General features: G+C 50.8%; 1 protein-coding gene across 1 annotated transcript in view; it reads left to right on the forward strand.

The window, feature by feature from the left end:
• The window catches only part of JAM3 (junctional adhesion molecule 3), a 30,906-nt gene extending 15,838 nt beyond the window's left edge, over window positions 1–15,068 (forward strand). Inside the window, exons 2-9 of the mRNA XM_027531545.1 lie at window positions 8,221–8,286; window positions 8,741–8,854; window positions 9,729–9,881; window positions 10,209–10,411; window positions 10,821–10,920; window positions 12,000–12,129; window positions 12,213–12,267; window positions 12,520–15,068. Coding sequence (XP_027387346.1) covers window positions 8,221–8,286; window positions 8,741–8,854; window positions 9,729–9,881; window positions 10,209–10,411; window positions 10,821–10,920; window positions 12,000–12,129; window positions 12,213–12,267; window positions 12,520–12,555 — 857 coding nt within the window. The 3' untranslated portion in view covers window positions 12,556–15,068. The remainder of the gene's footprint in view (window positions 1–8,220; window positions 8,287–8,740; window positions 8,855–9,728; window positions 9,882–10,208; window positions 10,412–10,820; window positions 10,921–11,999; window positions 12,130–12,212; window positions 12,268–12,519) is intronic.
• Window positions 15,069–15,672: the final 604 nt, after the last annotated feature.

Genomic DNA, 15,672 nt, shown 5'->3' on the forward strand with positions numbered 1-15,672 from the left:
CGGAGTCTCCTGCACTGCTGGCAGGTTCTTTACCAGCTGAGCTATCAGGGAAGCCCTAAACTAGGATGTAATAGAAAAACCTGTAATCACTTTTTTAAAATTAAAAAAAAAAGAGTAGCAGTTGGATATTTTGTAGAATGTTCCTCAGAGTTTTTCTGATGTCTCCTAATGATTAGACTTGTGTCATAGATTTTAAGGGGGTGGCTGAGTGACTACCACAGAGGTACAGCACCCTTCTTATAATATCACCATGATGTGTCATTGATAATGCTGCCTGGATCTCTGGGTTTAGGTGGTGGCTTCTGGTTTCTACCCTGTGAAGTTACTATTTCTCCTTAACACTGTTTGAGGTTCAGCCAGCCTACCTCAAGGAGAGGGGTGTTAAACTTCACCTCCTACAGGGCAGAATATCAAATAATCTGTGTTCATATGTAAAACCACCACAATAGCTATTAAATATTTGGGGGATCAGATATTCTGAAACTGTCCAAATGTTCTGTTTCTCCTTAAAGTTTTCCCACTAATTTTGGCAACCATCAATGGATCTTGCCGGAAGCAGCTATTACTCTGTTATTCTAAAGATGGTTTTCTGTTTCCCTCATTCATTCTACATTATTAATTGGGATTCTTCCATAAAGAAAGTTCTTTCTGTCCCATCCATTTGCGTATTCATTAGCATATGCATATCATATGGACTCATGGATATTTATTTTATTCTTTGTGTTGTAACACAGTCTGTCATTTATTTTTTGTGCTCAGATCTTCCAGCTTTAGTCTTTGGAAGCTCTTTCAATTTGGCTTCTGGTCCTTTGATGTTTTTGTTTGTTTGTTTTAACACTTCCTCACTTTCTGGCACTACAAGATGTTCCAGGCTTATCTTGTAATATTTTCCCCACCCCAGCCTCAGAATTAGCTATTTCTCCAAGGAATTCTAGTTCCCTTCACCGGGGAATGGTATTTAGAAATCAGGATCTGAGTACTGAGTGTGTTCTTTGTTATGGAGGTGTCAGGACTTCTAGGCTCTTGGAGGACGGGGCTAGGAAGTGTGTGTGTTTTTAGTGACCCGTGTATGCACACACGTTTGTATTTATTTCTGTACTTGTGTACATGAAATAAACATTAGTTTGTATTAGTGCCTCTGACTGATCTAGCGCTACAGAGCTATTTCTGGCTTCCCCCTTGCATATTCATAACTTCTTTTTTTTTCTGACAGTGAAGAATTTGTCTCTCATTATTGATGGTGGCCCTTATAGTTTTTATTTGTTTAACCCAGTTATATGTGTAAAGTATTTTCAGAGTTGCTCACCTGTACTGCTGTAAGACGTAACTTTATCAACTAGAGTGCAGTGTTTGTGCAACGTTCTTGTCTTAGTAGCCTTGTTATATCCATTCAGAACATATTTTCCAAAGTTATTTCTGTCAATTCCTTTCTTCCCCTCCCCCTTAAGTGAGGTTATTTCACTCGTAATACAGTTAGTTTCATTTGTCAGTCTGCATCCCATCCTGGTTCCCAGGACATCTTGTATGATATGTATATGTATGTGTGTGTGTATATGTTTGCCTGCATCGGGTCTGAGTTGCGGCACACCAGGTCTTCACTGTGTCACGCAGCTCTTTGATTGCAGCGCGTGGACTCTCCATTTGCAATGCATGGGCCTAGTTCTGTGGCACATGGGATCTCATGGTCAAACCCGTGCCCCAGGCATCGCAAGGTGGATTCTTAACCACTGGAGCAACCAGGGAAGTCCCTGTACTTTTCAGTGTTCATGAAATACAAAGTTCATTCTTTGTGGTATACGGTTCTGAAGGGTTTGGTGAACGCTTGGCCACAGATGCGCCATCACAGCACCACACCCTGTTATGTCTATCAGGCAGCCCCTCACCTCTTTTTTAAAATTGAAGTTATTTATTAGAATAAATGATTTCATGGGTCCTTATAGTGTATTCTTTTTTTTTTTTACTAAAATAAAACACGTAATGCTAAAGTCGTTCCTTCAGAGCAGCTTTTGACATGAAATACCCTGCAGGTCAGCCAGGGCTGGAGTCCTTGTTTTGTTAGACTGAAATTGTTAGCAAAACAAGTGAAGAGGACCATGGCTTTACTTGATTTTTGTCCCAGAATGATAGTGTCTTTGATGTGGCTTCCCAGGGAAGAATTTCCTCTCTAGACAGGCATGTCTGATTTTCCTGTTCCTAGTGGAGCAGGTGAAGACCAGTTAAAAAAATCAGACCGAGGCCACCCCTGCAGATGTTTCAGCAGTCTCTCGTGCCGACCATTGATCTGTATTCCATTTCCTCTTCTATCTACTTTTTTTTTTTTTTACAGTTTTGCACTTTCTCCCTTTTTATATGTCTATTTTTATGTGCATTTATATAGTAAACTTTATGTATTTTGTCCTGACTGTGCCTCTGTCTCTAAACTCTAGATTTTTCTCTCATACTGCCCTGTTTCTGTCTCCTTACAACTAGCTTTAATGTAAAATTAAAAATATATATATTTTTTTGCATTGGCTGTATTTATTGAATGTATAATCTGGTCTGAACTTAAAATATAAGTAGATTGAAAGTGTCACTCTTTGTTAAGATAAGAAAAAGCAAATTAAATTGCTTCATAATAATTTGTTTATTCTGTGTATGACTCAGATGCCATCAGTAGGAAATGGTTTTCATACACTGGTGTTAGAGAAGAAATAGAATGTATTCTTCCACCTCAAGTCCAGTGGCATTAAAACCAGTGTGCACAGACCCCTCCTCCCCACCCCAGCACCTCCACCCCCACCCTGGCTGTGCCCTCCTTCCTCTGCCCGTCTAGGCTGACCCCCCAGGCTCTGGTTTACCGGGTGGTTTGATGCTGAGGGACATATAGGACCCAGCCATTCCTCCTCCCCCTCGCCAGGTTGCCCCCCTCAGCTTACTTTAGTGATGGGACTCCTCCCACTGTGACCCTGGAAGGGTTCCCTGGACTGTGTGAACCCCTCTGCCTGAGGAGGGAGGGTGAGGGGAGGGCTCCCTCCAGGGCATTAGCTCTTCAGACACTGTCCAGGTACCACTTGATAGACTTTTCATCTGCTGTGCCCTGGCCTGGTTAGTGGGAGCTGTGGTCAGGAATCTTCTATGGCTTTGGCCTGGAGATGAGTTAAAGGAAATAGCAATCTGAATTGGCGTCAGCAGGGCCTCGCTGACGTCTTGCTGCTTAGCGGAGCCCTGGAGCAGGATGTGATAGTGCTGAGGCTCTGTCTAGAGTCACGGGGGTACACGTGCTGTGCCCAATAAATCTGGGATTCAAGACAAGATGCTCTGTGTCCAGGGTGTAAGTCAGGGTCCCCCAGAGAAATGCAGCAAACAGAGTGTGTGTGTGTGTGTGTGTGTGTGTGTGTGTGTGTGTGTGGCTAGAACAGAATGCATTTCCTTTCCGTATGTATGTTCTATACACACACAGAGATTTACTGTTAAGAACTGGCTTGTGTGATTATGGAGGCTGGTGACTTGAAACTCTGCAGGGAAGGCCTGCAGGCTGGAGACCAGGAGGGCTGAGAGTGCCCTCCTGCCTGGGAGACTGGCATTTTTGATTTGTTGGTGCCTCCTGACTGATTGGATGAGCGCTGCCCACACCCCATCCCACACACACACATTAAAGAGGACAGTGCAGTTAAAGTCCACAATTTAATACTAATCACAGGTGGCACTATTGGTAAAGAACCCGCCTCCCAGTGCAGGAGACTTAAGGAATACAGGTTCTATCCCTGGGTCGGGAAGATCCCCTGGAGAAGGGAATGGCAACCCACCTCAGTATTCTTGCCTGGAGCATCCCATGGACAGAGGAACCTCGGGGGCTGTAGTTCATAGGGTCGCAAAGAGTCAGACACAACTGAAGCAACTTAGCACACACACACAACACAAACACTCTCAAGTTAACACTTGGACCATCGCAGTCAGATTTACCTGGAACTCCATGATGCTTGCTTGGTTCTCTTCATACTTGATTTGTAAGGGTCTCTTTGAATAACCATTTAGTTGAGCCAGAGTAACAACAGGCCAGCTTTAACCAGAGCTTCAGCTGCCTGTGTTCTCATCAGAACCCTCTACAATGTGTCTGGAAAATATCACTGACATGGACCTTCTCCCCCTGCTCTTAAATTCCATAAAACTTGCTTAAGGAACCGAAGCAATGTTGAAAACGTACTGTGATGGGAGGCCTTCTTCCAGGGACAGGCCCTGCTCACCAGGCACGCAGGCGTGGTCTCGAAGGGCGGATGTGCAGCCTTCTCACTGGAAGGCCTGCACTGCTGTTTATATTTAGCCCGGAGTCCTGGGACCTGCGAGGCGGCTCGCGGTGGAGCCTCTGTGCGCCCGCGCGGCCCCAGGCCCGCTCGCTGGACTGGACGGAATGTCAGCAGCTAAATATAACTCTTTACAGACACACGCAGGCAGGCGAGTCCCGAGTGAGCCAAGCATCCGGCTTTAGTGGAAACATTTTCTAACAGAGTCGCTTTCCCCTCTCAGTTTACAGTAATGAATGTAAACCCAGATCAGTGTGATTTTTCATTGAGAGCTGTCTCTGCAGTTAAGATGGTTGCAGGCACTCAGAAGGCAAAAGGAAGGCCCCCGCCTGGCCTGGCCCAGGAGCCAGCAGGCCTGTCTTGCTATTCAGATTGGTTTTGTTTCCACGGGAGGAGAAGATGGGCAGTTTGCACTTCGCCATCTGATGTGTATGGATGTGGGTTGGGTGGTGCCTTTGGGGTTTCATTTTCCCTCTGTTTCAGACTGCCTCAGGACATAGGCACCAGTGTGGGCTCCGGGGCAAGTGACCAGAGCAGGGCACCGTCTGTGGAGTTGGCTGCCTGCGGCCGAGATGGCCTTACCTCAGCAGCTGTTCCAGCTCACAGTCTACTTTTCTATGACCGTTTTTTATTGTTATCAGTTCCTTCGGCCTGCGGATCCAGAAGCACTTGGTAGCCAGTGATTCTTGAGAAAGCAAAGGGGGGACAAGCCGAGTCCTCATACCCAGCAACAGGCCTGTGCTTCTGGGGACCGGGCTCTGCACTTGGGGTGGCCCTGGTTTGACATGAGGGGCTTGGAGAGACACAGACCCGGGCCCTTCCCAGCCTGCTGAGTTAGAATTTGGGGTATGTCCTCTCGGGCCAAGAAGGTGGAGTAGGACGTGGGCTTTTAAATGGGGCCCCGAAGTAATCCCCCCACAGCCTGCCTGGCGTCAGACCCCCAGGCCTGGGGGTCTTGCAAAACAAAGTAGAAATATGTACTTGCTACTCAGAGTTGTGGCATTGTTCCAGACCAGGAGAGCGACGCAGGCGTCTGGGTGGTGGGGGACGGGGACAGGAGGCTGCAGGACCCAGCGAGGCCTCCTCCCTGCCTGCCCGCTCCTCTGCTCCCCAGATTCAGTGTCCTGGCTTCCTGGAAGAAGGAGGGAGCTGCTGGAGACAAGACACCATTGCCATGCCTTCCAGAGGCTTCCTCAAGGCTGTTTCCCTGGCCTCTCGGCTAAGGAAGGTCCTGCAGAACAGAGTAATGTGAGCGGGACTTCAGGGTCTGAATCAGGCTTCCTTCAGCCCCAGATCCTCTTCTCACCTGCTGTTGCTGCTCTCTCTATAAATAAGGGACTATTTGAGCAGTGAAGTAGGGACTGTGCATTGAAACTCCTTGCTTCTGGTTTTGGTTCTGTGCTCATAGATGTGAACCAGCTGGGCGCATGGTCACCCCGCCCCTGACAGAACCTGGGAGGGGGCAGTGCTTTCAGGAGATGCTGGAGCCAACCCACAGGGTGAAACCCCGGCAGCACTCTGGCCTTCCCACCCCTCCTGCTTGGCTCTTTCCTCAGCAGGCTGGGCGTCAGTCCTGTTCTGAGAAAAATCCCAGCGCTTCAGTTCTCCTTCTCAGCAGGAGAATGGTCGAGCCACAAGCAGCCCCGACCCCATGCTGGCTGCTGGTGTGTGTCCAGGCCTCACTCCTCCCCCTGCTGACCCTGACATGCGTTCTCCATCTGGCAGCCTCGCCGCCACCCACCACAGTCTCTTAGGAAGAGCACCCGTTTTCCCTTGCAGACCACTGTCTAGAGGGGTGGGGTCCTTATCCTTCCAGAGCTCAGTCTCCTAACCAGATGACACGGGGACTAGACACTGACCTGGCCCTCTGGCTCCTACTCTGCATCTGCTGAGCTGGCGCCCCAGCCAAGGGGCAAAGGAGGGTGTCCAAGCGGTGACTCGTGCAGTGAAACGCCTCCATGCCCGCCCCACCATCTCTCTGGCTTATTGAATGGATGGTTGTGACCTGGAGCTCAGAGCACAGGTCTTCACATATTCTTACCTGTGTTGTCAGCTGAGGCCCAGGAAGGCCGTCTCTAGGGATGGCAGATTTTCCTAGAGGCCAAGCAGCCGAAGGACTCTTCATAGGTGGTCAGTGTACCTACTTAATCTTTTCACCCAAGAAAATCGGCTAAAACATTTTGAGACCATGATAACCAATTACAACATTGTTTAAACTCATGGAGAGTCAGGAGCTAGTTTTGAAAGGGATCACCATGCAAATAGCATATTTTGATTTCATCCATTAGCTTCACTCAACTAAACTTCATGAAAATCACCATGTTGTTATTTTTCTTATTTTACTCAAGACTGGAGAAAGCCTTTAATGTTGGGAACCACAGGTTAGATAAACAGCAAATCCAGCGAAGTGAACCCTTGCGTGGCTGGTAACTGTACCCAGAATGTCCATGCCATCCTACTGGGAAGTGCCAGGCCAGAGGGAGGAATGGCAGGAAGGCCTATGTGGATCTGGGAGATGATAGAAAGATTAACAGTGACTCCAAGCAAGATAAAATTAAAAAAAAAATTTTTTTATTGTGATAACATTGATTTATAACATTATATAAACTTCATGTGTACAACATTATATTTCTGTTTCCACTACAGCTGCTCACCACCAAAAGTTTAGTTTCCATCTGTCACTGTACTGCTCACACCTACACCCGTCCCCACCCGCTCTGTAACCGTTACTCTCTCTTCTTGACCTATCATCCTTTGGTTTGTTCATTTATTTTCTCATTTCCTTTGCTTGCTTTCCTATTTCACCGGTGACTGAAATCACACGGTACTTGTCTTTCTCCATCTGACGTTTCACTTGGAATAACAACTCAAGTTTCATCCATGTTGTTGCAAATGGCAAGATTTCATCCTTTGTATAGCGGTGTAATATTCCATCCCACTCGGATTTATACATTCACATTGCCCCCCACCCCCACCCCGCCACACACACCTTTTATCTGTTTTTCCACTGATGGCCACCTAGTTTGTTTCTGTATCTTCGCTACTGTAAATAATGCTGCAGTGAACATTGGTGTGCATATATCTTTTATAGTTAATGTTTTGTTTTCTTCTGATAAATATCCAGGAGTGGAGGAATTGCTCAGTCATATCTAACGTTGAGTAGAACCATTTTTGCATTCCTGGATAAATCCCACTTGTTCGTGGCGTATGATCTCTTCAATGTATTGTTATATTCCGTTTGCTCATACTTTGCTGAGGTTTTTTGCATCTATGTTCCTCAGAGATACCGGCCTGTAATATTCTTTTTGTGTGTCACCTTTGTCTGGTTTTGGTATCGGGGTGATATTGGCCTTGACAAATCAGTTAGGAAGCCTTCCCTCCTCTTCCATTTTGGCGTAGTTTGAGAAAGACAGGTATCAAATCACTGAATGTTTGTTAGGATTTACCAAGGAAGCTGTCTGGTCCCGGACTTTTGTGTTAGGGGAGGTTTTGGTTACAGTTTCAATCTCCTTACTAGTGATGGGTCTATTTGGATTTTCTTTCTTCATGATTCAGTCTTAGAAAGTTGTATAAATTTAAGAATTTGTCCGTTTCCTCTGGGTCGTCCAGTTTGTCAATGTGTAGCTCTTCTCTTACTGTCCCTCACAAATACATACTTAGAGGGAAGGTCCTGAGAGCTCTAGCGTCTTTATTCTGGGGCGAAGAAAGAGAGCGCACTCTGGAAACTCTCCTTTCTCCGGGTTCCTTCTGGCAAAGGTCAGACTGAGAGAAAGCCGTCACCCTGCCATATCTTAAAAGACTTGGTTGTGGAATAGGATGTCTTCTATCCTCTGTGGCTAGTGACTGCAGCCTCCATGAAGGAAAATCTGGCCTCAGATGCAGGCTCTCTGCCGTTTCAGAGCCACATCGTCTCTGACTTGGCTTTTCTTTCTCCTCTCAGGCTGCTTGATCGGGGCTGTGAATCTCAAATCCAGCAACCGAACCCCAGTGGTTCAGGAATTTGAAAGTAAGTACAAGGGAGGCTTGAGGCAAAGGGGCATTACTCGGTGGCCTGGCGGCCGACACAGGACAGGCGCACGGACGTGCATGCCCAAGAGGCCCGTCGGCACCCCCGGTGTGCACGCGTGTCAGCGCAGCACGGCTTCGGCGGCTCTCGGCAACTCAGCAGGCTCCCTGCTGGCCACCACCTGGTCCCTGGCACGTCTGCATTTACATGGCCAAGAGCATTCTGACGTAGAAGCACAGGATGAGGGGGACGTGCACTCTCTTTGCTAATCATCTTCATTGTTTTTCTGGCTAAAATTAAATTTTCTCAGAGTCTGGCGCTAGCTGGATTTTTAATCTACACGACAGACCTAAATAGACATAGCTCGTAGGGTCTGGGTATACAGGTGAACCTGAAATTGTTCCACAATCACAGAGAGTTCTCTCTCCCTTTTTTCTAACCCCTTTCTCATTAGGTGTGGAACTATCTTGTATCATTACGGATTCACAGACAAATGACCCCAGGATTGAATGGAAGAAGATCCAAGATGAACAAACCACCTATGTGTTTTTCGACAACAAGATTCAGGGTATGATCCTGTGGTCCTCTTTGTACAGAAGGCCCTGGCGTGCACTTGTGGCCAAGACTTGGCTCTGCGTGGACCTACATCTGGAGCCGGAATTGGTTTTCTGTCTGTTTTCCTATGGCGAATTCGAGCCTGCAGAAGTGGTGAGGATAGGGGTGGAGCCTCCCTGTAGCTGCCTCTCTGCTTCAGTAAATATCACCTCCTCAGGAGGACTTTAGTTTCCGTGCAGCCATCTCTTTGAGGTATCTAGTGAACGTTCTCTGAGGCCACCTCCCTCTCGTGAGCCATGACTTACAAGTTCAGTGACTTCAGCAGCAGCGGGACAGCAGTGACCACTGCATATACCTGGATGCCGATAACACCTCGCAGGAGAGCAAGGCGGGGGTACAGAGTTGTGTCTGACTCTTTGCAGGGGGTGCTGGGCCAGGAGCATGTGGGGCACAAAGACATGGAAGCATAGGGAGCTTCATGACGTATTCTGCATATAAGTTAAATAAGCAGGGTGACGATGTACAGCCTTGACGTACTCCTTTCCCAATTTGGAACAATATAACTGTGTGTGTTAGGGGTTGTGCAGGGCTTGTGCTTTTGGCGTCATATCTGAGAGATCACTGTCTAGTCCAAGGTCATGTGGTTCACATCTCTTTCTTCCTAAGGGTTTGAGTGTAGCTCGTGCAGTAAGGTGTGTTGTGTATGGTGTGGGCTGCGAGGTCGGGGTCCAGGTCGCTCTTGCACGGGGGTACCCTGTGGTCGCAGCACTGTCTGTGGAATGCTCCTTGTCTTTTGGTGCCGGGTGACTAGTTTTCTCCTTTAACGGGGAAGCCTTAGGGGGAGCCAGGCATCTGCAGGGAGTCCCTCAGTGCCTCTCCTCTCACAGGAGACCTGACCGACCGTGCAGAGCTGCTGGGGAAGACGTCTCTGAAGATCTGGAACGTGACGAGGAAAGACTCGGCCCTTTACCGCTGCGAGGTGGTTGCTCGGAATGACCGCAAGGAGATCGACGAGATCGTCATCGAGTTGACCGTGCAAGGTGGGGGTGCACGCAGGGCAGAGGCCCCTTGCCCTCGGCTCGGCGTCTGCTGGTGGAAAAGACCAGCTTCCTTTTCTTCCAGAGTCACGTCCCTGTGGGTGTGGCAGGACCCACAGGGGCTAGGCAGGGAGGGCTTTTGAGAGCTACAGGTCGGGGGCGCGGAGGGAAGTGGAGCTTCTGCCTCGCCCCTCACAAGCCGGAGGCACTGGAAAGGCTGGGGGTCTTCACGGGGGCTGGGATTCCCGCTGTGGAGCAGCTTTCTGAGTGGGCTCGGGTAAAAGCAGGCCTTGCTGCTGGTTCTCACCCCCGCCCACTCTCCTCCCACAGTGAAGCCGGTGGCCCCGGTGTGCAGGGTGCCAAGGGCCGTGCCTGTGGGCAAGGCGGCCACCCTGTCCTGCCAGGAGGGCGAGGGCTTCCCGCGGCCGCACTACAGCTGGTACCGCAATGACGTGCCACTGCCCACAGACTCCAGGGCCAACCCCCGCTTTCGAAACTCCTCTTTCGTCTTAAACCCTGAGACGGGCACTCTGGTAAGAGCTCCGGGAAGAGGTGCGGTATGGGCGTCTGTGCTGTGGGCAGAGCACCTGTGAGCAGACAGGAGACCAGAGCTACAGACTGTAATATCAGGAACCACCACTTCCCCCCAACCCCGCCCTTTATAGACAGGAAAGCCTGTAAGTGGGTGCAGGAGGGCAGGCAGAGCTGAGGGGACAGTGGCCAAGGGGAGTGCAGGGCAGCCTGCCCAGCGCCATCTGGAGCAGAGTCGGGAGGCAGTGGGCCTTTCTCACTGGCCACACAATGACATTGCAACATTGTTGGTGTGTTCGGGCTGCTCATGGTGTCGTGGGCAAGACTGAGCCACATTGTCGTGTTTGGGGACAGCCCCTGGTGGGGAGGTGGGACAGCACTGGGTCTCCCTTCACTCCCGACGCCTGGCAGGTGTTCAGCGCCGTCCACAAGGAGGACTCAGGCCAGTACTACTGCATCGCATCCAACGACGCGGGCTCGGCGCGCTGCGAGGAGCAGGACATGGAAGTGTGTGAGTGTCTGCTGAGCCTCGACCCGGGGGCTGGCGGGCCGGTCACACTCGCTGGTGCCCTCAGCTCAGTGCCAGCTGCTCTCTGCAGTGCGCACGGGCTCCCTGGAGTCTGCCGGGTCTGGTGGGAGGACCCTCTGAAGGACTGACCCACGGGTTCTCTGCTCAACCCACAGCTTTCACTGAAGTATCCTGAACTCCATTTCTTTGGTAACTGATAGAATCATGGAAACGTAAGGTTGTGTAAGGTCTCTAGGAATTTACCCAGTCTAACTTTTTTGCAGTAAGCAGAAACAAGGGCTCACCCCAGTAATTTATGCTGTTGGGGTGATTCTTCCTCTGGGCTGTCGGGGCTCAGTGGAGGTGGGCAGGGTCCAGGGCCCACCCCAGGTCCCCACAGGGACCCCGTGGAACCGGTCCCCAGGGGACTCCCCAGCTGCTGCCAGATTTGGGGAGCTGCTCTTGGGCAGGAAGAAGATTCCTGGGCTGTGCCCCAGAGTTCCTGACCCGAGAGACGGAGCTTGGAAACTGACGTTATGAAATCAGAATTCAAATGCATCTTTAACCATGTGCTCACATTCAAGAACCCTCTACCAGACAAGGGAGAACTGCAGCAGCTCCCAGCCTGGACAGCGTTGGTCGATACACCCCTGTGTGGTTTCCACTGTGCTTTTATCTGCACAAAGGGTGCAGCCTCAGGCCCCACACTGAAGCTCGAGAGTGCAGCTGAGGGTCTCCTTGAGGGATGGCTGGTGGCTGCAAGGCCATGTTCTTAGCTCCTATTTGCCCTTTTAACGACCACTTGAAGCTAAATAATCAGCAAAGAAAAGCCCTCGAAATTTAGGGGTTTTTCTTCCTTAGGACTCTGGCTCCTAGTTCTGATCTGTAGGGGAACCGTTTCTCATTAAGAAAGCCCTAGGATGTGCCCCAGAGGCTTGTTACTCCCCAGGGCGCAGGCCATGCTCCGTGGCTGTGGCGGCTGTGGTGCAGCAGGTGGTGTCACAGCCTGTGGGCAGAGCTGCTCCAGGCTGGGGGTGGTATTGGTGGGGGGACAGCATCTTCTCACCCCTCGCTTTCTCCAGATGACCTCAACATCGGCGGCATCATTGGGGGGGTCCTAGTCGTGCTGACCGTCCTGGCCCTCATCACAGGGGGCATCTGCTGTGCCTATAGACGTGGCTACTTCATCAGCCACGACCGGAGCGGGGAAAGGTGAGCCTGTCCTGCGTGAACAGCGTGCCCTGAGCATTGCTATGGCCTGTCAGGCGTCACCCAGCTCCTCTGCTCTGTTTCAGCTACAAGAACCCAGGGAAGCCAGATGGAGTTAACTACATCAGGACAGATGAGGAGGTAAGGGAGCCTGGAGACGGTGTCTCCACAGGGAAGATGGCATCCCCCCGAAAACCAGGCGGGTCCCCAGGAGAGAGATTTGAGTTATGTCCAGCACACGAGCCCCTCAGCATGCCCCCGGCGGTGTGCTTGTGGGGCATTCGGTCCGCAGGCCTTGTGGCCATTCCCATCTAAAAGCACATCGAGGGAAGTGGTGTCAGGCTCCTTTCCTACCTGCTGGCCACCCTCTAACCTGCTATGTTGGCCTTTCAGGGTGACTTCAGACACAAGTCCTCGTTCGTGATCTAGATGGTGGCGCGGCAGTGTGCACACACAGACACCTCCACGGGGGACCCTGCCAGGAGCAGCCCCGCAAGGGGCGCCAGATGGGGCTAGACACATGCACAAAAGCTTTTGTTTTGGCCAAAGTTGACCGCTACTCCTTTCTTACTTTTTAACAAGCTACACGAATAAAAGAGTTTTCCTGGAGATGGGCAAGTCACCACAAGGCGAGGAAGTGGCCGGGTTCGCGGAGCCAACCCCATGGGGTCTGCCAGCCTTGAGGTGGGCAGCCTGGGCTCAGGAGGCATGGTGACCTGTCCCGTGGTGGGGCCACGCCAGCATGAGCATCCAGGGCTGGCAGCCAGGGTCATGACCCGAGCCTTGGCTGCAGTGACAGGGCTTCACAGTGGCCCCGGGGCCACTTCATCCCCAGGCTTTGCCAAGATAGTCCTGGTGTCCATCTGAGGGATTCTTTTTGGGTCAGCATTTGATAACAGCAGCCCAAATCAGGACAGTAAACAGCTTGTTAGAAGGAGGGATCTTCTTAGCTGTGGGAACCCTGCTCATCCACAGAGGGTCCCAGCATTGGAGAGCCTTCATCTTGTGCTGAATCTGAAATGGTACTGACATGATGTTCTGCTTTTCTATGGGTGTTTATTTTATAAAATTTTACAGTCTAAATTTTTGCTAAAGATGTATTTTGATTATTGAAAATTTCTATTTAAATTGTAAATAAGTTGTCGTACGCCGTTAAATACTGTATCTTTTTTTTTTTTTTAAGTTCAACTTAAACTAGGAGCTTAAACTGCTCCTGTTCAATTGGAAACACCACTGGTGGCTTAGGAAACCTTTGAGAAAACTCCAGCTGAGTAACCTCATGGTCTATTTGTGTCCGTGCACAAGAGACACAGGGCTCCTGGGTGACCTTCCCTGGGCCTACCCCCACCCCTACCCCAGGCCCTGAGACACAGGTGCGCCAGCCGCACGCCTGTTCGGAGCGGAGTTGGCTCCTGAGCCTCCAGGCCAGCCCTCATGCCCTCATCCACCTGATGCCGCGACACGGGCCCTGGGCAGAACAGCTCTGACAGTGCCCTTCACCTGCCATGTAGGTCCACCCAGGATAGTGCCAAGGGGGCTGGAAGGGTGGGGTCCAAGGGTGGGTCCTCCGTGTGGTCCCCCAGCCTGGCTTCCCGGAGCCCAAGCTCCGTGGCTGTGCGTGGCTCAGTAAACAAAGCAGCTCTGCTGTCAGGCCTTTAAATTCCTTCTACTTACTCATGCGGGCCTCTCTTGTGCCTCAGCTGGTGAAGAATCTGCCTGCAGTGTGGGAGACCTGGGTTCAATCCCTGGGTTGGGAAGATCCCCTGGAGAAGGAAAAGGCTACCCACTCCAGTATTCTGGCCTGAAAATCCCATGGACTGTATAGTCCATGGGGTCACAAAAAGTTGGACATGACTGAGTGACTTTCACACACACACACACACACACACACACACACACACACTACTTATGCAGTTCATGGGATGGTCCAGGGCCAAAGGCAGTTTTGAAATCAAACCTGTCAACCACATTTACATTTGTTTCAAGACAGCAACCTCCGCTGTCCCTCTGCCATGAAGACAGTGCAGGTTCCGTCTCATCTCCCAGGAGGCTGTTGTTCGGGGTCATGAGGCCAGCCTCTAAAGATGGCAGGAAGGGTAGCCAGGCGACGGCCCAACTGACGGTGGGCAAAGCATGAGCCTGGGTCCAAGACAGTTTCCTGACGGTGATGAAGTCTTTGTCCACCCGACCCGCTGCCTGTTTCGAGGGACGTCAGGAACACCATCCAGAGGCCTTTGTTCCTTGCGAGCAGGCATTCCCAGCCTCAGACACGCCGCTGCATTCACTCCTGACATGAAGCCTTTTGGAGCAGGAGCTTCGCAGAAGGTTGCTCCCGCTCATCTGTCACCGGATGGTTTTCACGTAGAAGAACATAGTCATCATGGGGCTAAACGTTCAGGGTCATGATTTTTTATACTTTGGGTTTTTTAATTGAACACTCAAGACTGTGTTGACCTTTCTTTTCTAAGTGGTGTGGACACTGCCATGAGAACTGGTAGCAGCGGAAGACAGCTCTTCATCCTCCTGGGGTAGCATCTTCTCTGAGTTTGTGACTTGAAAGCGCTAGACCTGAGAGGATCCTTCCTTCTCAACTCCTCTCGGCGGAGAGGGAGGCACCCTCTGTCCCGAGGGCAGCTCTGGTGACGGGGTGGCCTTCTTGGACCCTAAAACCTCCACCCCGCTGCCCCGTGCCCTGGCTCTGACAGAGGAGAGAGGAGTGAGTGTGGGTCTGGAAGGTCGCTGCCCGTCACTGTCGACATGCAGACAGAAAAGGAGTCTCGGGAGATTTTAAGGTGTAAATGAGGCAGGAGCCTGGAGGCCGCCCCTGCCGCCGTGGCCTTGGTGTGGCTGCGGCTGCGCCCGGTGCCACGGACTTGTGCTACTAACACACCTGCACGTTGGTGTTTGTTAAACCTCATTTATAAAAGCTTCTCAAAAAAAAAGGCAGCAGCTCAGCCTCTTCATTTCCCTCCTTCCTGCTTCGGGTCAGGCACACCCTGGGTTCGAAAGGCTGGACGGAGGTGAGGGCGTTCCCCCAGGGGCCACCCTCTGACCCCGCTGTGCGTACATGCGGAGTATGCCGTGCAGACATGTGCACACATGCCCACTCACACATGGGAAGCTGGGGGTCAGGACAGCATCTACTGTCTCATCCTCCCACCACTCCACACGTGGCGCACACAAACAGAAACCCTGTGCTTTTGTTCCTGCAGAACTGGGATGAAACCTGAGCCAGCCCAGTTTCTTTCTGCTCATTCTTGGACAGAGCACACACCTGCCAGTGTTTTAAGGAGACTGGTGGTACAGAGGAACCTAAGGCCCCCTCCACCGCAGGGATAGCCCTAAGTGGATTAGACGTAAAGCAGTGCTCCTGTTGCTCTGGTAAAAAACACAGGTTTTCTCTAAGCAGGGACTGCAGTCTATGCTAAGACATCTGCTGTGGGGGAGATAGAAGACTTGAAACAAAGCTTGGGTCCCTTTTCCCTAAGGGAAAAGACTTGGTTGTATTCTTTTCAGACATTCTGTCTGTTTAATGACTACTGATAA

This window comes from Bos indicus x Bos taurus, chromosome 29, assembly GCF_003369695.1.
Source record: "Bos indicus x Bos taurus breed Angus x Brahman F1 hybrid chromosome 29, Bos_hybrid_MaternalHap_v2.0, whole genome shotgun sequence".
Taxonomy (NCBI): domain Eukaryota; kingdom Metazoa; phylum Chordata; class Mammalia; order Artiodactyla; family Bovidae; genus Bos; species Bos indicus x Bos taurus.